The 22,409-nt window shown below is 41.0% G+C and overlaps 1 protein-coding gene across 1 annotated transcript; it reads right to left on the bottom strand.

Annotated features, from left to right (window-relative positions):
- Window positions 1-12,069: 12,069 nt before the first annotated feature.
- On the bottom strand, window positions 12,070-21,061 carry LOC124263222 (metal cation symporter ZIP14-like). The gene is made up of 7 exons (XM_046697812.1): window positions 20,777-21,061; window positions 16,823-17,006; window positions 15,391-15,560; window positions 15,018-15,146; window positions 14,433-14,832; window positions 13,593-13,780; window positions 12,070-13,024 (listed from the first exon to the last, which is right to left on the bottom strand). The coding sequence occupies exons 1-7, from the start codon at window positions 21,056-21,058 to the stop codon at window positions 12,878-12,880; spliced, it is 1,500 nt and encodes a 499-aa protein (XP_046553768.1). The 5' UTR covers window positions 21,059-21,061; the 3' UTR covers window positions 12,070-12,877.
- Window positions 21,062-22,409: the final 1,348 nt, after the last annotated feature.

Below are 22,409 nucleotides of genomic sequence, written 5' to 3'. Positions count from 1 at the left end.
ACATCATTGTTTTCGTCTATAAACGACACAAAAATATGCAATGAACAATACATTTCATTTAAATATATGTGTGCATATACATTTCATAACATATATATATCCATTTTCATTAATATTATCAGGTTTTACTTATGAGGTTGAATTAAATCGCCGTTCATTAACCTGTTCATATGAAACTGCAATATTAGTCCAAATACATTGAATATTGTACATCATAGGAACTAATGTAGTTGCAGTTATGGCTACGTTTGATCTTCTAACACTTGTGTAAAGGTTTAGGAATAAGGTGTACTGCACTAAATGTGTCAATTTCTTATGTAAAATATTATTCAAACAATCAAAACTTTCAAAAGAATAAAACACCGTAAACCCTATATGCACGTATGATATGATATTGAACAGGGTAAATGTAGATACTGAAGTCAGTTTCATGAAAAAAATATCTGAACTATACGCAAAATATACACCATAATACTGACGAGTGTAATCGGAAGGATTGGGCGATTGTGTTTACTCTTGTTCAACCGACCTTCACCTCAAAGAAATTCGTACCCTAATATGTACAACAATGTTGACGTATGACATCACTAGCGTTGACCGATTTCTTACAAAATGGCGGCTTTGCTTGACAAGGGTACACAGGATTTTGCGAGGACCTTCCATTGATTCAGGGATCGTTTGTCCATAAATGCTGAGATGTAAAAGTAATCAGAATGAGTCTGACTATCTGTGTATTGTTATATGTTTTTATAGTTTTCACTATAAGTACGAGAAGAAGCCAAAAATTGCAGATAATTACTGTTGTCGTTCTGCGCGATTTTGCGTCAGTCATGGCGTCACGTTGCACGGAAACTTTCTTGCTTATGAATTATCAAATCATTGCATTGTATCTATTTATAATTTCCTATATCTTATACGATGCTCTTCCCATGCATATTACAAAGGTATTGAGCCATTTAAAGCAATGAATAGACGGATGAATGTTGGAAAATTTTCATTTTCAGCACTTGGAGCTTTGTCTAAAATAATAGTGGATGGTATCAAGAAACAGGAAATTTCCGCAAGAATTCGAAACTGTGAAGTGTATCGGTGCGCGTGGGATATTTTGATTTTATTGGACTTGAAATTGAGGGTTAAAGGGGAAGGACATATATGTCCCTGTGGTATCCAGGGGTTAAGACGAACGTTACCAGAAAACAAAACAAATGATAACAGTTTGATGACGGTTTACGCACAGGGCGTGTCACGCTTAGAAACAGCGTTAGAAAGGCATGTAGGTATATAGACCCTACCCAAGTACTATATATGCGAAGTGATTTACGATTGAACCACCTCCTCAATCTAAGTTAAGATTTCACCACGTTAATCTGAATTTTAAAGGCCCCGTCGAGGCCTACGGATCAGAAGTGAGATGATTTCACAAAATGAGACAAAAATGTTACCGGATCATACTTTCAAAAGTTATATCGCCACGACCTCACCGGAAAACAGATATTCCCCGCAATTCCAAGCCAAAATCATGGATCACCCAAGACAGCGAAAACTCACCTTTTAAATCTGTTTATTAATTCCAGCCACGTTGAGAGCACCTATGTAGGGCTAGATTCGATCGGCAGAGGCATCCCACGGGTCTAAAACTTATTTAGTTTCTGCGGATCCGCGCAGATCACTTGAATGTCAAGGCCATCTATGGCCGACAAGTGAGTATGATTGCCGATGGTTTTGGAGAAAATGCCTGCTTACTGTCGAGGAAATGATTTGTAGATGTTGCAATAAGTTTTTAGACCCGTGGAATGCCCCTGCCGATCGAATCTAGCCCTATAGGTGTTGTCAGCGTGGCTGGAATTAATAAACGAATTTAAAAGGTGAGTTTTCGCTGTCTTGGGTGATCCATGATTTTGGCTTGGAATTGCGGGGGTAGCTGTTTTCGGTGAGTCGTGGCGTATAACTTTTGAAATAATGATCCGATTGTGACCATTTATAGCTCATTTTGTAGGGAAATCATCTCGCTTTTGATCTGTAGGCCTCGACGGGGCCTTAAAATTAGTTAACGTGGTGAAATCTAACTTAGATTGAGGAGGGGGTGGTTCCGTCGTTACATCCCTTTCCTGTTATATCCCCCTGGCTGCCACAGGGACATATATGTCCTTACCCTTCAACCCTCAATTTCAAGTCCAATAAAAATCAAAATATCCCACGCACACAAATACACTTCACAGTTTCGAATTCTGCGGGAAATTTCCTGTTTCTTGATACCATCCACTATTATTTTAGACAAAGCTCAAGTGCTGAAAAAATGACCTTCAAAATAGGCTTCATCGAAAAATGGCGACATTTTGACACAGTACGAAATCGCGATTCACAGCGTTATTTGCTGTATGTTTTGAAATGTGAAAATCGGATAATTACTGGGAGTATTGAATTTAAAAATAACATATTAATGAACACTGATATCACTTTTACATGAAATCGCTAATGATAATTCTGAAACGTTGCCGATGAATCTAGAATCGGTTGGGATGTTTTCGAAAATACACTTACACGAACGCCGTAGAGCGCTTTCCGCCATATTGATAGTGTTTACAAAATCACGTTTCGCGAAGGCCGGTATTGAGACGCCTATTACATCACGTATATTTCATATTTAGCTTCGAAAATGCATCAATGAATTCCCCATACATTTTAGAATCAAACTGCAGCTGGTCTTTGTCACCAATGCCAACTGTCTAGATAAAATGAGACGAAACATATTGGGTGTGAAAACGAACGCTGTGCTCGAAAGACTGCGCTGGTTCGAAATGTAAACAAAGACAAAAACCTATTTTACACTGTGTAGCATTTTCTGAAATTTTCCAACATTCATCCGTCTATTCATTGCTTGCAATGGCTCAATACCTTTGGAATATGCATGGAAAGAGTATCGTAGCAAGAAATAGGAAATTATAAATAGATACAATGCAATGATTTGATAATTCATAAAAAATTGTCTAAGTTTCCGTGCAACGTGACGCCATGACTGACGCAAAATCACGCAGAACGACAACGGTAATTATCTGGATTTCTGGCTTTTTCTCTTACTTATAGTGAAAACGATAAAAACATATAACAATACACAGATAGTCAGAATCATTCTGATTACTTACATGTCATATTTATGGACAAACGATCCCTGAATCAATATAAGGGACCTTGCAAAATCCTGTGTACCCTTGTCAGCAAAGCCGCCATTTTGTAAGAAATCGGTCAGCGGTAGTGATGTCATACGTCAACATTGTTGTACACATATTAGGCAATTTCTTTGAGGTGAAGGTCGGTTGAACAAGAGTAAACACAATCGCCCAATCCTTCCGATTACACTGTCAGTATTATGGTGTATTTTTGCGTATATTTCAGATACTTTTTCATGAAACTGACTTCAGTATCCACATTTAGCCTTGTTCAATATCATATCATACGCGCGTATAGGGTTTACGGTGTTTTATTCTTTGAAAGTTTTGATTGTTTGCATCATATTTACATAAGAAATTGACATATTTAGTGCAATACACCATATTCTAAACCTTTACACAAGTGTTAGACGATCAAACGTAGCCATAGTTGCAACTACTTTAGTTCCTATTCAATTTATTTGGACTAATATTGTAATTTCATATGAACTGGTTAATGAACGGTGATTTAATTCAACCTTATATGCAAAACTGATAATATTAATAAAAATGATTTTATATATGGTATGAAATGTATATGCACACATATTTAGAGGAATTGTCTTGTTCATTGCATAAATTTGTGTCGTTTTATAGACAAAGAATAATGCATATTGATTGGCCAGGTGCGCGTTTGTTGGAAACGTTTTATGATTCTCTATCATTGTTTTCGATAATATAATCAATTCATATTCGATTAAATAATATTGCGATGACAGGATATCAAACTCTAACTACATTCATAGGAAAATTGCTTGAATATATATATACCATCTGTGTTATCTCGGACAAATCTTACTTCCATATTCTAATATATAGTTCCATATATAAAAGCTATCTTTTTGCATCTTTCATTGCATACGTATGAAGAGAAATAGCTACATAATCATAAACAAACAAACTTCTTATCCCAAACAAAATATTCGGGTGTTGAGAAATATTATTTTATTTATGTTAAGTTGAAACCAAACAGGTGCGCGTGTTGTTCACAATAAGATACACTGTCAAACCGTCTAATTGATGATATATTCAGGACACTATTTCAAATGGAAAAATCAGTCATTTTATGTTTTGTTTATAGAGTGTTAAATTCTGACGTAGAAGCCGAGACCTTTTATACAATTAATGGAAATTAAGTTAGAGATATATACTAATCAGCATACCAATGTCGTCCTTTTCCGACGTCGCAAAATGCATAAAACAAGCAATGACGTCAACTAAAAATGTTGTGATATTTTCAGCAATTTCCTTACATTTGAAGATATGGCTAGTATTTTGGTAATAACAATGCAAAATTAGTCAAATTACATCTACACAAACAGGAGAATATGGGAATCTAAGAACTAACTTATATATCGGATAGGGCCATCCAAATCGCTATTACGTGCTTTCACATGTAAGACGTTGTCATTTTTCTTGTAAATTGTGAAACTACCAAACTGCATCCGCTCACATTGGGGAACTTTGAACTGTAATAGTTTGGTTCACCATAAACATAAAATAACGAAAATATAGCGTCCGTATCCACAACAAATTCTCTCCACCAACCTGAGTTACATTGACTCACAGTGTTACGAATAACGGAGTTATGCCCCTTATCATTATATACGTGTATGACCTCTCTGTCGTCGTTTGACGTCATAGAAGAAAATCCATTTTTGACACTTATTGTGAGTCATTTTTAATGTTGAGCGTATAACGTTATGCACAAGCAAATAAAACCCAATTCATATGCACTTATGTCGTTCAGATATCAGGCTGTATTTTCTTCGCTCACACTTTCCGTAAAGATGCCACATTAATAAATTCGTAGCACAGTGCTTTTTATGGGTGCGCGATAAAAGCGGATAAATTCTATCGTTTTCTAACGCATAACAAACATTTGGACAACATTTAGCAGCGTCTATTTCTCAAACTGCCAAGGTAGTTGCACTTATATTTATACCAACGGATAGGAAATTTAATATTCTACATTTCTGTGTAATTTTATAGCCGTACGTAGATCCAGGACCACGCGAGCGCAATTCTCGCACAACGTTCACTTTTCAAACCGTATGAAAATGTGCGCCTGAAAAAAAAAAACTCGGCAGCCAGGGGATATAGTACTTGGGTAGGGTCTATATACCAAGATGTCTTTCTAACGCTGTTTCTAAGCGTGACACGCCCCTGTGGGTTTACGTTCGGATTAAATATCTTCTCTGAATTATTTTAATTTCATCTGTCATTAACGTAAACATATATGGGCAATATGAACGTCGCATTTCTACTACCAACGTAAGTTTAGATCAGTACATCCCGCTGAGTAGTTAAGCGACATTCCACGATTGCATTGTGGGGATGTAAACATTGCGAACGTTACCGTGTCGCTGAAAACTGTGAGTCGAATTGACACATTTTAACCGTCGTAAAACATAAACGTAATGTTTCCACCAGTGATGTTAGCTGCGTGAAGCAACTGCAAAACCAAGAAACGGGATGCAACGGAGTAGTTAACTGTAGGAGGCCGTACGAGGCGATGACAACTGACATGCATCGTGACGTCGCTTACATTGTGACGTAATGTAAAAATGGTTCGATTACGAGGGGGCACACTAGAATGGCGCAGTGACGGGATAACGCCATTCAATTGTTACGTCATCAAAAACTATACCTTTATTGTCTGATAATGTTTTTTCGATTGTTCTAACCGCTAGGCATCTTAGAATGTTAATTGTACAGGGGCACGGTGACCGTAAGATGTGGCAGAAACACTAGTATTGTAAATTGTACAGGCACACAGTGACCGTACACGCGTCAGATATGACAGAAACACTTGTATTGTAAATTGTACAGGCACACGGTGACCGTAAGATATGACAGAAACACTTGTATTGTAAATTGTACAGGCGCACGGTGACCGTAAGGTAGGACATAAACACTTGTATTGTATATTGTACAGGCGCACGGTGACCGTAAGATATGACAGAAACACTTGTATTGTAAATTGTACAGGCACACGGTGACCGTAAGATATGACAGAAACACTTGTATTGTAAATTGTACAAGCGCACGGTGACCCTCAGATATTTACATTTCATTTTGATGAGCATTCTCTTCCCACAGAGGTTACTTGTCATATCTTCCTATGAACCTCTGTTCTAATACGGCCATATTTCCCGGTTCTCGTAAAATCCCCTAGCGGCAAAAGATCGCAACACGAATTATCTCCCTTCTTTCTATCCAATCAGAACACGTGTTACATCGACTTAGATTCAATTTGACTAACACAAGAAAATGTGGGGTCACAAATATCCCCCATCTGCCGGGGACTTGTGTTGATGTTACACACAAGACGTTTAATGGCTAGCTTGTCCGTTGTCAACGAGGGCGATGGAGACGCCACTGATCCGCCATAACATGACTCAGTTCTGTCTAGAAGAAACGTTTGCGCATCGCGCAGGGAAGAAGTTTAGTTTTCTCGAAGCATGGAAATTACCGAGGCCTTGCGAATGATCACTTTTGAAACAACGTCGCTGATTGCACAACTAAATCTGATTGCCTCCAATCACGAGTCTTGAACGCTCACACCATGAAAGGGCCGTATTAGAACAGAGGTTACGTAGGAAGATATGACAGGAGTAACCTCTGTGGGACGAGAATATTTGATGAGCAGCCACAGCAATACTCCCGCTACTTATCATCAGATATTTACGAAGCCGCTGCCATCGCTGAATGAGTTCTACGATGCAAGGTCTTCATAGTGTACATCCATGTGTGAATTGTGTAATGTTTATCAGATCCAATATCTGCCTGACGTTTTTTCTTGTCAAGAAACCCCCAAACTATCACTCTAGCATGAATAATTGTTCAGTTGAATTCCAGTTTTTCAAATATGAGCTAACCTTCACGTGACCAGATCACATGCAGTTTTTAATTATGCATGTTAATGCGTTCATTATTTTACATAAATATATGTGTGGCAGGTGTCTGAACCTGACGTCCTATGGTAATTCTGCAGGAAATGACTCGCGATGTCAGTCCGTATGCACTTTGTTTAGCTTCGAGGCTGATACTGAATAAATATACAGGTGATCTTTGGTACAAATATATATTTACGAAACATTATTTATTCTGCAGTAAAATATCTTTGTAAGTTATATGTTTTAATGGCCAGATTTATGGCACTTGCAAGTTTTTTAGCTTCATTACACTGCACATCGCTGTAAATATATAGGCTAAAGAACAGATTTGGTTTGTAACAATTTTAAGGAATAGAAACAGTATGCTCTCACCAATTTCAATCTTTGATAATATTCTTAGAACTTATGAGAGCGACAGTTTCCAGATTTTTAAGTGGATAGGGTTTGAGGTCAATACCTTTATTATGTCTATTTTTACTTATATAAACAGGTATTCATATTTCCTAAATTAACGAATTTTATGCTTCAGACATTCTTGAAGAAGGGACACATTATGTGAGAAATAGGAGTAAAGCGGGACCTTGATCATGTGTTTAGACTCCCCACCCCCTTCCTAAAAAATAGAATGGTCCCCCAACAGCCAGAATGTTACAACGATAGTGTTCCAATAAGTGCCGTTCATTGATGCGCATTGGGGTGGCCTGGCTGCGCTTGCTAGTGGTTGTAGCCACCGTTGTAAACAACACATTTTTATTTTGATCAATGTGCTCAGCTGTCTCATACAATCTATATCTGATAAATGTTATTGCACAAGCGGAAAAAGTGCTCCTCCATAAACGTCATGTCAGGCAGAATGTAACGTTGGGGTCTGTACACAAGTCAACATCGGGGGTGGCCAACATCAGCAATGACACAAGACTTTCAGAGGAAGCACACTGACCACTACAGGACGAGGTAGAGGTTGTGGGATGACATTCCTGACCAAGGCCTGTCGAGATGGACGGACGTATCTAGTTGCTTTCGAAATTGACATATTATATACGCACATGTTCGATGGACACCAGACACGTACTGGACATGGATCGAGGGATTGTACTGCTGTACATATATTTGGCGTCCATGGGTGTGACGGAAGGTTGTGGGGACGGTCAACGCGTCCCTTGACCTGTCACACTGCCATGACCACGAAAGGGACCATGCCATGGGCAGTGATGCTGTACAGTGGGCAGTGATGTTGTGTTGACCATGCTAAGCGTACTGATGATGGGACAGTATAACTGGACGAACAGCTGAAGGTCGTGGTCGAATGTTTTGCTCTTGTAATTGATTTCTCTCTCACTGATCTTATGTAGGTCAGGATGCTGCGGGGGTGGCTCAGCTGTAACATTTACGATGTTTGAGCGTAAAAAATTGCTTTTAACACTTAAAACACTTTCACGAAGTACTCCGTTTTTCACATGTAATGTGAATCTGTGACGAATTTCTTACTCGTGGGATTTTATTTACGTAATGGCCCGGATGCACGTTTCAGAGCTATGATGGGTAGTCAAGGTAGTCGATTGTGGTTTATGTCGATTGTGCTCTATGGTGGTTGTGGTCTAGGGGGCGATTGTGGTCTAGGGACGATTGTGGTCTATGGCGATTGTGGTCTAGGGGGGCGATTGTGGTCTATGGCGCGAGTGTAGTCTATAGCGATTGTGGTCTTTGGCGATTGTGCTCTATGGTGATTGTGGTCTAGGGGGCGATTGTGGTCTAAGGCGATTGTGGTCTAGGGGGCGAGTGTGGTCTATGGCGCGATTGTGGTCTATTGCAGTTGTGGTCAGGGGGCGATTGTGGTCTAGGGGGAGATTGTGGTCTAAGGCGATTGTGGTCTAGGGGGGCGATTGTGGTCTATGGCGGTTGTGGTCTGAGGCGATTGTGGTCTATAGCGATTGTGGTCTAGGGGCGAGTGTGGTCTATGGCGGTTGTGGTCTATGGCGGTTGTGGTCTAGGGGCGAATGTGGTCTATGGCGATTGTGGTCTAAGACGATTGTGTTGTTAATGGCGATTGTGGATTAAGGCGATTGTGGTCTGAGGCGATTGTGACCTAAGGCAATTGTGGTCTAACTATATGGTCTTTCAATTACAAACTACATACAGGAACAATGCATGTTAAACAACATGCACATAAACAAATACTTATAATATAGCATATTATGAGCACGCAGCCCTGCTAAAGATAATATAATGTTTTGCTGTTTTTTTTCTATCTGGAAGAATCGGCTTTCACACGCAAGTTCAGTAGAATAACACACTGAATATGGACCACTTATCCCTATGTATACAGAGATATTCTATCTGTCAGTGTGCAGTCTCATAGGAGGCTAAATCCCTATGTCGGTTGGATCCCCCGGCGAAAGTCTGAAAGTTCCCAAATTATCAATTAAACGCTTTACTTGGGCTGCTTTTAAAAAAAAATATCAGTGGACCGTGTTATCAAATTTTAACGGATTGGGAAAAAGGGTAAATGCAAATATTTACCTTTTGTTAAATGACCATGAGTGTACAAAGATCAGAGGAGGAGTTCGATGTCGTCTGTCGTCTGACATTTAATCAAAGTGAAAGTATTAAGAGTTATATATTTTGGTCGGTGTTTCAGCATGATGAGTTTGGGCTTGCTGTGAGTACACGTGACAGAACAAGATACATGCCGTGACTTCGTGAACAGCTATGAGGCACACAGTCTAACAGCAAGCGTCTGTCACCGTTGTATCCGGTTGTAGCTCGGCAGATGACGCAGATGACAGTTTAACAGCTGTCACAGCTGTCTCCTCTAGTGGACAGAATATACAGAACAAGAGACTCTGTATTGCCATGCCAACATCAGCCTGTACTCTGGTGAATTCTAGGCCAGTATGCGGGAAGCGTTTCAGAATAGAAAGATTGTCCATTGTATAAACCTTGGAAAACTGACAATACAGCAGTATAATCCGGAGTAACACGGTTTCTCTGAGATTTGCCATGAAGGGTCATCTCTGGCATACACTACTCGATTAAATATATAAATATTGCTTTGTACAGCCAGTCATGTCCTTACTGTCGTATGTATTCAATAGTTAATGTATTACACATGCCAAACATTTCAGCTTACCTAAGAGTCATGTTCGTACAACATGTATCAATATACGCTGGTCATGGTTAAGAGGTTTTGACTAGTGTTCATATTGAACTTGTGCTGAGGTTACTGGAATTGGGGGCAGGGATGCATGGTATCTTTTATTGGTTCTACTGCCACAGATGGCATGGTTATAGTTGATTTACTGGTAATGAGGTCAGCGTTGCAGTGTATCTTGATTGGATCTGCTGGAATTCGGGTCATCGACAAAGGACATCTTGACTCGCTCAGATGGTTTTAGGATCAGTGTTGCAGGGTGTTTTGATTGGTTCAGCTGGTATCAGGGTCAGTGTTACAGAGCATGTTGATTGGTTCTGCTGGTATTAGGGTCAGTGCTACAGGGCATGTTGATTGGTTCAGCTGGTACTAGGGTCAGTGTTACAGGGCATGTTGATTGGTTCTGCTGGTATTTGGGTCAGTGCTACAGGGCATGCTGATTGGTTCAGCTGGTACTAGGGTCAGTGCTACAGGGCATGCTGATTGGTTCTGCTGGTATTAGGGTCAGTGTTACAGGGCATGTTGATTGATTCAGCTGGTACTAGGGTCAGTGTTACAGGGCATGTTGATTAGTTCTGCTGGTATTAGGGTCAGTGTTACAGGGCATGTTGATTAGTTCTGCTGGTATTAGGGTCAGTGTTACAGAGCATGTTGATTGGTTCAGCTGGTACTAGGGTCAGTGTTACAGAGCATGTTGATTGGTTCTGCTGGTATTTGGGTCAGTGTTACAGAGCATGTTGATTGGTTCTGCTGGTATTAGGGTCAGTGTTACAGGGCATGTTGATTGGTTCAGCTGGTATTAGGGTCAGTGTTACAGAGCATGTTGATTGGTTCTGCTGGTATTAGGGTCAGTGTTACAGGGCATGTTGATTGGTTCTGCTGGTATTAGGTCAGTGTTACAGAGCATGTTGATTGGTTCAGCTGGTATTTGGGTCAGTGTTACAGAGCATGTTGATTGGTTCTGCTGGTATTAGGGTCAGTGCTACAGAGCATGTTGATTGGTTCAGCTGGTACTAGGGTCAGTGCTACAGGGCATGTTGATTGGTTCAGCTAGTATTAGGGTCAGTGTTACAGGGCATGTTGATTGGTTCTGCTGGTATTAGGGTCAGTGTTACAGGCCATGTTGATTGGTTCTGCTGGTATTAGGGTCAGTGTTACAGAGCATGTTGATTGTTTCTGCTGGTACTAGGGTCAATGTTACAGAGCATGTTGATTGGTTCTGGTGGTACTAGGGTCAGTGTTACAGGGCATGTTGATTGGTTCTGCTGGTATTAGGGTCAGTGTTACAGGGCACGTTGATTGGTTCTGGTGGTACTAGGGTCAGTGTTACAGGGCATGCTGATTGGTTCAGCTGGTATTAGGGTCAGTGTTACAGGGCACGTTGATTGGTTCTGCTGGTACTAGGGTCAGTGTTACAGGGCATGCTGATTGGTTCTGCTGGTATTAGGGTCAGTGTTACAGGACATGTTGATTGGTTCTGGTGGTACTAGGGTCAGTGTTACAGGGCATGTTGATTGTTTCTGCTGGTATTAGGGTCAGTGTTACAGGGCACGTTGATTGGTTCTGCTGGTACTAGGGTCAGTGTTACAGGGCATGCTGATTGGTTCTGCTGGTACTAGGGTCAGTGTTACAGGGCATGTTGATTGGTTCTGGTGGTACTAGGGTCAGTGTTACAGGGCACGTTGGTTTCTTGCTGGTGGTGAAATTGCAACTTGAAGTATGTGAACAACGTTAACAGCATCAGCATCAGCATCAACATCAACAACGTCAAGACGGGCGTGGTATCTGACTGTAAGGAATACTGACACGAACGTGTTATATAATATAGTTTATTGTTTTCACACAACACCTAAAATACATACAAGATACTATTATCCATTATCACAGAGCAAAAGACAAACAACCTGTAAATCTGCACCATGGTATGCATTGTCTTAGAAGAAGAAAGATCAGATTTGACCTGAGTTCACAGTTCATACATCTGTTTACGGGTGCACAGTTATCTGTAGGGTGCGCTTCAAGGTATATCCGGGTATGTACAGCTATATCCAGGAAACAGCTGCGAAAGGAGGAGCGTTGGCGGGGACCCCTGTATGAAGTATTTGTAACTCAAACACTTCCTTGTCAAAGACTCATCTAACATATAGTCAGATCAGAGAGACCCATGCAACTAACATGTGACCCTTATCAAGCGTTGGCCGTGTGGTTTACGGTCGCCATTCACGCAACTGACTTCCTCGTTTGACGTATAGAATCCAGCGTCAGCGTCGTTTGTGTAAATTCATACGGAGTATTGTCAGTACGGCTGTGCCCAATTACCCAATACTATTAGTGTCCTATTCCCGTACCTCCCGGTATTTGTTGTGACGTATGCTCCCCTATGTTGTTCTTTACATGTATTTGTTTTATAATGACATACACTTAGGCAGATACTGTACATAGAGGGATCATTGTTTACCTCCTATTGCATTGCTTCGTAAGTGAAATATGGTGGAGGGGTTTAACTGAATGGTCGTAACTGCATTGTCTCTGAATAAGAAGAATGGTATATAGTTTGTATTCAGACCAATGTCCAACTCCACAAGACAACCGCTGGAAGACAGTTTGTAGTCAACTTAAGATCACAGTTCGATTTCTCCTGCATATGCAGCCACAAGGATGATTATACCAAAGCCTAAACACAAACCAAGAAGCTGCAGTATCGATAAAAAGATGGCCCCTGTCTCCTCTTTCAATGCCTTGTCAACAGCGTGTCCCATTTCCGGAATCTGTGAAGGAGAAAAGATATCGTCACTATTCGTGGAACACAATCAAAGTGCTTATACCTGATTTCTAAATGAATTTCAATGATACAAAGCGTTGATATATTTTACAAATGGCTATTGTGAACTAAATACATCATTCGTAACTACTCGTGTCATTCAGGCAAGCCGGATGGCGACTCGTAACCTCTCGGCCATGTTCACGACTGGGCCTTGTTTAAGCGCAAACGGGCACGGAGATGAAAATAGTCTAGGACTATTTCCAAAGAAAGATAGCCCAAACATGGCTACTCCAAGAAATATTATAATACAACACGAAAGTCACTTTAAGTAGGTTTCTTAAGTGTTAACAAATATCAGTAACAAGGTAATTGTTAATCACGGAAATAATAATGAAAATCGATAATCGCAAAGAAACTATTTGACTCATTTCACATTTTACTACACTCGATTTGATTGGTTTGCCACGGTTCTTGGCAATAATGGCGTACTATTCACGTACGAGTGTTCTTGTAGGTCACGGAAAGAGGCGAGTAGTTACGAATATAAATACATAGATAGCACACGCTCGTACCATGTCAGCGAGGGGCACATAAATAAATATGCCTCCTGCTATTGCAAATATCCACTGGTTTGCAGACGTCGTCTCGCCTAGAAAGATGCCCACTATGACTCCTGGAATGCCCATGGCGGCTGACAATGTGTTGTAGGTTAAAGCTTGCTTCATCGTCATCCCCGAGTGTAGCAGGATGGAAACATCACCTGCCGCCAGTATAAAGTGCATGTTAGATCGGTAGTGTACGTGACTAGGCACATAGGTAGATATTTGTTGAAATTACAGGTTTGGAACACTGGAGGAATGAATAGCTTTCAATCTGAAATAATGAGAGACTCTTTCATTGCATGAAATCGGGTAGGAAACCTCAACAAACCACTTAAAACATTAGGGTCGCAAGCCATACGATCAAGGATACCTGTAGTCCCGTATTGGACAATATCTGCCAAGCAAATAAAGAATCTATACAATCTTGTCGATGAATGTGTTTTGATGCACCGGTGTCTACATGCTCAACACCATCCAGCTACAACAGTAAATGTGGGAGAAGTAGGTTCAAGTCCATGTTAAAGATTATCTCAGTCCTATCACGATGTGTCAGCTTAATGTAAATGCCAGAAGTAATGCAATTCTTAAATGTATACCCGCGAGCACAGGGTGGTTCTGACAAACCCAGCAACATGATCAATGTAAACCGGGGATCAAACCAATGATTAAAGATTACATGCTTTGGACTCTCTCTGGGCCGCCGCCTCGGACAACTGAGACCCACTCCCTGATATTTGTGACAGTAGACATCCTGATATTGGGAATTTCTGATGAAGAACAGCATGTCATATAGAACATATAAGAACCTACCTAGCTCATGGGGTATTTCTTCACAGAGTATGGAGATGGCTAAAGTGAGACCTGTCGTGATGTTTTCTGTGAAAGCTGCGCCGACAGATAAACCATCCACTAATTTGTGTATAGCATCCCCAAGAAGGACCATCCAAGCCACGGTAGCTATCTGCTGCTTGACTTTCCCGCCGGCGTCTGCTTCAACATCACTGGTCTTCCTGATGTCCGTCCCGTTAATGCTGGTGTGTGTGTGTGCGTTGCCGTTGCTTGCCCCGTTCCCAATCACGGTAGTGGTCACAGCAACAGGCAGGTCGCTGTTGTTGGAGTCAGTGTCCTCGCTTGCCGACGAGGTCGTGCTCATGGTGACAGTGCTCCCAACCTCTACTGAGATCTCCGCCACGGTCCTCTCTTTAGCTGACTGATGAATGCAATGTGAATCCATCAGAGGAAGTCAGGGATTTGTATTTATGTTACATTAAATATTGTTCACGTATTCGGCAGGGTCAATTATTAAAATGTTTGCTCTCACGCTTTTTGAAATTTTAAGAATTTTTACCTTTATGTTATACACCATGCATGATCTGTTGGTGTTGGTCTTCCTACCTTTATTTGGTGAAATGCTATCTTCAGGATTCGCTCAAGCAGTAGTACAAAGACGATCCCTCCAAGAACAGAGCAGGCTTTCCACAGGTACGTGTCTTTGGTCTCCTCGATGTACATCAGGTGCATGGACTGTAACATACCACACAACAGTATACCACACAACAGTATACCACACAACAGTATACCACACAACAGTATACCACACAACAGTATACCACACAACAGTATACCACATTATCTTAGAGTGACAATAACTTTAGAATTTCACATTCTGTGGGTGAACACTACACCCTGGACGAATGGTATTTATCACATTTTCGGTACTTGGTGGTTCTAAATTTCTCGTCGTTTTATGCACCTCGGGAAGACCTACCTCCGGTATAAGTACAACTATGCCGGCTCCAGCCTGTGTGCCTATCGCAACGGCCACAAGAAACATCAGCAGTTTCTGGAAGAAGGAGGAGTTCATCAAGGGCGTGAGGAAAGCCCCGAGGTTGGAGATGAGACACACAGTGAGCACTACGCCGAGGCCGTAACCCCATGCTGTGAGGAAGCAAATGACATCAGAGATGAGACACAGTAGGCACAACACCCCAAACATAGTTGTCCCCTTATTCGTGGACACAACTAACATCAGAGATGGGACACAGTAGGCAGAACACCCCAAACATAGTTATCCTCTTATTCGTGGACACAACTAACATCAGAGATGAGACACAGTAGGCAGAACACCCCAAACATAGTTATCCCCTTATTCGTGGACACAACTCACATCAGAGATGAGACACAGTAGGCAGAACACCCCCAAACATAGTTATCCTCTTTATCAAACATAGTTATCCTCTTATTCGTGGACACAACTAACATCAGAGATGAGACACAGTAGGCAGAACACCCCAAACATAGTTATCCTCTTATTCGTGGACACAACTAACATCAGAGATGAGACACAGTAGGCAGAACACCCCAAACATAGTTATCCCTTATTCGTGGACACAACTCACATCAGAAGTGAGACACAGTAGGCAGAACACCCCAAACATAGTTATCCTCTTATTCGTGGACACAACTAACATCAGAGATGGGACACAGTAGGCAGAACACCCCAAACATAGTTGTCCTCTTATTCGTGGACACAACTCACATCAGGGATGAGACACAGTAGGCAGAACACCCCAAACATAGTTGTCCCCTTATTCGTGGACACAACTCACATCAGGGGTGAGACACAGTAGGCAGAACACCCCAAACATAGTTGTCCCCTTATTCGTGGACACAACTAACATCAGAGATGGGACACAGTAGGCAGAACACCCCAAACATAGTTGTCCCCTTATTCGTGGACACAACTCACATCAGGGGTGAGACAGAGTAGGCAGAACACCCCAAACATAGTTGTCCCCTTATTCGTGGACACAACTAACATCGGAGGTGAGACACAGTAGGCAGAACACCGCCAAGATAGTTGTCCACGAATGAGGGGGCAACTAACATCAGAGATGAGACACAGTAGGCAGAACACCCCAAACATAGTTGTCCCCTTATTCGTGGTTACAAAAAACATCAGTGATGAGACACAGTAGTAGGTACAACCCCAAGGTAGGTATCCCCATGTTACGTGGACATAAATAGCAGCAGAGATGAGACAGAGAAGTAGGCACAACCCCAAGATAGTTATCCCCTTATTCGAGACACACAGAAGATACAACCATGTTATCCCTTGTTACGGTACGTGGACACAAGTAACATCAAAGTTGAGACACAGAGTTACAACCTCCACGTCAAAGAACAACCCCATTCAGTACCTTCTGCGTCTGTAGGTTTCCGAGGTCCTTCATCTTTTTCTGTGTCGGCATGCTGTTGGGCCCGGCAGTGGTCCTCTTCTAGGGCAATGACAATAGCAGGAAGCGCGTGTAACAGAGAGGACGAGTTGATGCTGGCATTCACAGCGTATGCGTTGAATACATCTTCACTGCGGGCGCACTTCGCCTATATTTCAGAACAGATGACTCCAGTGTTACTTTATGAACATCACAGTTGAGTAGGGCCTCTAGGAGACCCACCTTGTTTCATGGGGGTTCAGTACATTCTACATTGATCTAACATCTAAAATCCTTGTTGTCTCAATTTGTCGTTCTTAGCTTAAATTATATTAGCATTATTACTTGGTGTACTCCGGTCGAATGTTTTTCTGTGTTCTTATATCGGAATCGAAATGACACGAATGTATGCAAATATGGCACTTATCAGGAATTCAGAATTTATGGATGTCAACTTATGGACACAATGTTTCGGAGTATATGATTGGTCCTAAATCGGATGTTCCCCACAATAAAGAATTTGACATAAAAATGTTCAACCATATCCGTATAGCCTGTAAATGCCATTCAAAGACTTGATGACTTGATGACAAATGATGGACAGTAGAACATACGTTCAACACGTCTTGTTTCATTTCCATGACGTGTTTGTTCGCGTCCTGGTGCATCATTGTAGCATTGAAAGATTTCAAATCGGAAATTCTCATTATTCCAATTATCTGTAACTTTAGCGTCTCGCTAGATCAAGTATATTCTATAATTCGAGATTTTAAAAATATTGAAAGAAACTTGAAATCACGACAAAATAATCGAAATTACGAAAATTGTATCTAAGTAACGAGAAAAAACACAAATTATCGAGGAATTGAAAAACGAAATAATATCTAAAATTTCGAAGTTTTTATTACAATCAAGAAGGGATCCTGGGAAACTGTATTGGTTGTCAACATTGAAAGGCTAGCCCACCATGTCCCGGTGAAACATCGGTGTTCATTCTACTGCTCATATAAATATTTTATACCGGTTCTGTTTGTCAGTTGTCACACTATGCATGATTTACAAAAAATGTAAGAACCATGTCGTACTAGTCTAATACACTTCCACTTAATGTTTAAGCATGAAACGTTACTTTTATTTCATTGTAAGTTAGCGATCAATACAGTAAGCCAGTAGCAACTATAACGCTAAATGAAGTGAATACTGAATAAGGTTTAGTGAGAGAAAAGTGGCACATCATATTTAATAGCTGAATTAATGTATGCAAAAAATGTTCCGACTCCTAAATGTACAATTTGAAGTGTATATTGTTCTCACTAGACATAAATGGTAAAGTCTGGGTTATTGTGAAATAATGCCAAGCTAGACGGGTCTGTGAGGTCTTCTTCCTGCTCAGGATGACATTAATCTGTGTTTTATTGCGTTACGGTAATACCCATCTATTAAATAACAGTAGCTATGACGTCACATGTGCCCTCGTTGTGCACGTGTCTGTAACTCAGGCTTGGCAGGTGAGATGGGCCCTGAACGTTCACGTTTTCGTACTTGTCATGAAGAGGTTACACTTTGTTATAAGCAAGGAACCAGGAACTCAAACTCATGCTTGCAACAAACTACTTGTCTACCACGAGAAAAAATAATCAAAATTTGGATGTGTATTGGAACCTAACAGATACATTTTATTATGTGGGGTAATATAAGAGAAGTATTGTAACGTGGCCACGTATTGTTCAACGCCACCATCAGCAGTTATCCAGCTATAGGACGTTGGTCAGTAATACGCGACCCTGGACCAGTGAGTGAGTGAGCATGGTTTTACGCCGTTTTTAGCAATATTCCAGCAATATCACGGCGGGGGACACCACAGGTGGGCTTCACACATTGTGCCCATGTGGGGAATCGAACCCGGGTCTTCGGCGTGACGAGCGAATGCTTTAACCGATGGGTAACCCCACCGCCCCGACCCTGGACCAGACAATGTAGAGATTGGCATCCTGAAAATCAATCTATGCAACTGGGGCAAGATGGCATGCATCTATCACATCACCAAGTCTGACAACCCGGTCCCGTTAGTCGCCTCTTACTAAATGCATGGGTTGCCTGAGACCAGTTCTAACCTGAGTGAGTGAGTGAGGCTTTACGCCGCTTTTAGCAATGTTTCAGCAATATCAAGGCGGAGGACACCAGAAATGGGCTTCACACATTGTACCCACTTGGGGAATCGAACCTGGGTCTTCGGCGTGACGAGCGAACGCTTTAACCACTGGGCTACCCACCGCCCCAGTTCTAACCTGAACCTTCAAGGTAATATTTTAAAGTGTGAAATATTTAGTATATGAGAGATACTTTGAAATGTGTGTTGGGGTCTTCGTGATTCATTGTAATGTTCAGTAGAATATATTGGTTACATTTTAATATGTATTAGAATCTAAGAGATGCAATTTAATATGTACTGGAATCGAAGAGATACAATTTTAATGTGTGTTTGAATCTAAGACACAAGAAGTTGAAATATATCTTGAAAACTTTGGGTGACCACAACAAGATCAAGCCTATTTCCGCATAACAGAAACCGTGCTTTTACCATTTTAAATATTAATGGAAGGTCTGTTACATTTTGTAAAGGAGGAAGAGCTGTCGGTGAAACATACACGTAGTTCAACCAATGTAGCCACAAGAGTAAGACAAAACACTTGTCTGGCTTCAGAGAATCATTCCAGTTAAGACGAGTTAAGACGTTTATGCATAATAAAATAAAATATAAATAAAATTAAAAAAGGGAAAGACAAATACGGGTGAGAAATCATCTGAACGTTGTCTCCATGTTTAGAAATAGGGTATGAGAGAGGGTTACAAGGCTATACAGGAATTGTGTCAGGTATGACATCTGAGAGCATGTGTGCATATCTATTGTCCTGAATATTCAAAAGCCTAATCATGAGTGAACCTGCAAGTTAGGTCATCCTGGAGGTCATACCAACAATGCAACATTACAAATGTCACTCATAGGACGCGTCTCTAGCTCATGACACCGTGAGTACCCAAAGGTCATGGTAAACGCGAGGATGGAATTGATGTATCATGAGTACTCTGTTACACAAGCACGCATCTATAGGATAATACTTTTGTTTGCCATGTTGTTACACAGACATATATACCCTCATACCAATCATGTCTACAGACTACTGCATGGTATTCGGAGAAAATACAATACAAATATAATCTGTATTGTTCATAGTGCTTTTTCGGGCAAAGAGCTTTAGAAATATAGTCCATCTTGCCCCCAGTTAGAAATATTACTACGTTACAATTTTAATATGTTTTACATTACTATGTTGACGTTTGCAAGTATACAACAGTTATAGGTTATGTGAACTTGTGTGTCTGGAATACGAAACACAAGCAAATTAATGCGAGAGTTATTTATTTCAGATAACTTATAGCATTTGCGGCATATGAACCATTGAGGCCATTCCAAAGTAAGATATCTGATCCAAACAATAAATGTATACAAGTAGATTAGTAACTTTAACATCGCTTCTAACAATATTTCAGTTACATCAGTTTAGTGTGTGAAAAAATCCGAAGTGATGCTGTCCTTACACGTTTACCAATTTGATGCAACGAGTACATAGGAATCAACCATAGGAGCCAGTCAGGGTCGGAATCAAATACACGGGATACTGGCTAGTCCAAGGGTCGCAGATCTGCACAACGAATTGCGATACCTTACATGCCGCATTGTCACGTTCACGAATTTTCATTTCTTTCATGCAGAAAACACACATACTGTTTCATAAACAAAGACGTCTGATTACTTCGTATGTTAGGTTTTGAATGCTTCGGGAAACCACGTAGTGAACATTATTAATCTATAGTATTTAAATATCACGCGTTCCCACTATTGCCAGTGAATACAGATGTAGACGGTGCTTGACTTACCTGGCCGCAGGTGGTATTCGCAGTGTTGTTCAGAACTGTTTGGCACCAAGCATCATCATTTACAGCATCAGTCTCCGATCCCAAGATCCCATCCTGTCCAAAATTCTGCTTTACATGCAACTTAAGACTACTGAATAGAGCGTGGAACTCGTCCTGAGTTAAGGAGCTGCTGGACGAGTATTTCGAGATGAGCGTGTCTGCGTTCATCAGGGGTGAAAAACCCTCAACGACCGCCGTCGACGATGCCGTAGGGAGAACAAGGAAGAGCAGCAACAGCGACATCCTACTTTTGGCTGGAGGAAGGTGGCACAGGGTGCTGGATGTGCGACTGCTCACTGCGATGACAAGGCGCTAACCACGTCTGGCCCGGTGTGACAGCTACTTTAATACCAGCAACTTCTTTATTATGAGACATGACGTTTGCGACTGCAGTACAGATTTCAAGCCAGCGCATGGGCTGTCCAATCACCTGCCTGCTACATGGTATCTCCCAGCTCTCAGATACCAAGTGGTCACGGGGATGATTTATTCCCCACTTGTAACATGACTTACTCTGACAACGCCATACCAAAACCCCTTCCACACACTGACACACTCATGTAGGCTCTGGTCACAAGGAAATCACTCTTCCAAGTCAGTGTCCGCACTGATGCACAAGCTTTCTACTGAAACTGCTCAGAGTTGTTATTTATCTATTGTGCAATAGAACCCTTCGTCTTTCAGTATAGAACAGGCACCTATTTCATGCTGATACAAATGCATATTGAGCAGACAGACGTGGGTTCTAGTCTGTCCATTATATATTTCTGTACATATGTGTACATGTAATACAAAGCCGCCCCGGGCTGCATCACACACTGGGCGCACATCACCACGTGCTCAATGGTAGATGAGGTTTTTTCTTTTCTACATACACATAAACTATTTAGGGGGAATGGAATTATTTCATGGTGGATTCTTCAAAACTCAAAGGATTTACTTCTTTGTGCAATCTCAGAAAAGAACTGAATTCAATTCTGTCAAAATGTCTAATCTTTTTAACACTATTTTCCAGTTAACAACTTAAGGGAAAACTTTGCTTGATCATTGACATAGTTACTATATTCAGAGGTTCAAGCAGTTTGTCAGAAATGACAGCAAATGTCATCTGAAGTTTGAGAAAACAATATGTGAAATGCTTGACTTTCTTATCTATAACATCAATGTAACAGGTGTAGCTAAGACATTCAGTCGAGAAGAAGGCATTAGGCCCAGTGGACTTGTTGCTCTATACAAACGAATAACAAATTTCTGTCCGGACTAGATTGGCAAAGTCATTACTGGGGAATTTGGGCAAGTTAAATTAAACTTTGGGTATAGCGATGATCTAATCTCGGTCAATAACGGTCAACTGACCATTTCCCTTCCACTGATTTACCCGGTTGAAATAACAATAAATGTAAGCATCCAAAGCGCATTATCATTTTGATGTTAGATCTTCGTATAACGATTCAAGTGACAAAAAAACTGAAGTCTGGGACCATGTTACTTCAGAAAAGTTAATGAAACACTTCCTCCGTCGGTGTCTTATTTTAATGAAATATAGACGTTTTGCCAGCTAAAAGTGGGGAGAACAAATTATTTAAAGTAGATG

Source organism: Haliotis rubra, unplaced genomic scaffold (genome assembly GCF_003918875.1).
Source record: "Haliotis rubra isolate DU_JTF1 unplaced genomic scaffold, ASM391887v1 Scf872, whole genome shotgun sequence".
Taxonomy (NCBI): domain Eukaryota; kingdom Metazoa; phylum Mollusca; class Gastropoda; order Lepetellida; family Haliotidae; genus Haliotis; species Haliotis rubra.
Note: the sequence above shows the minus strand (reverse complement) of the source record. Positions and strands in the feature narration are given on the sequence as shown.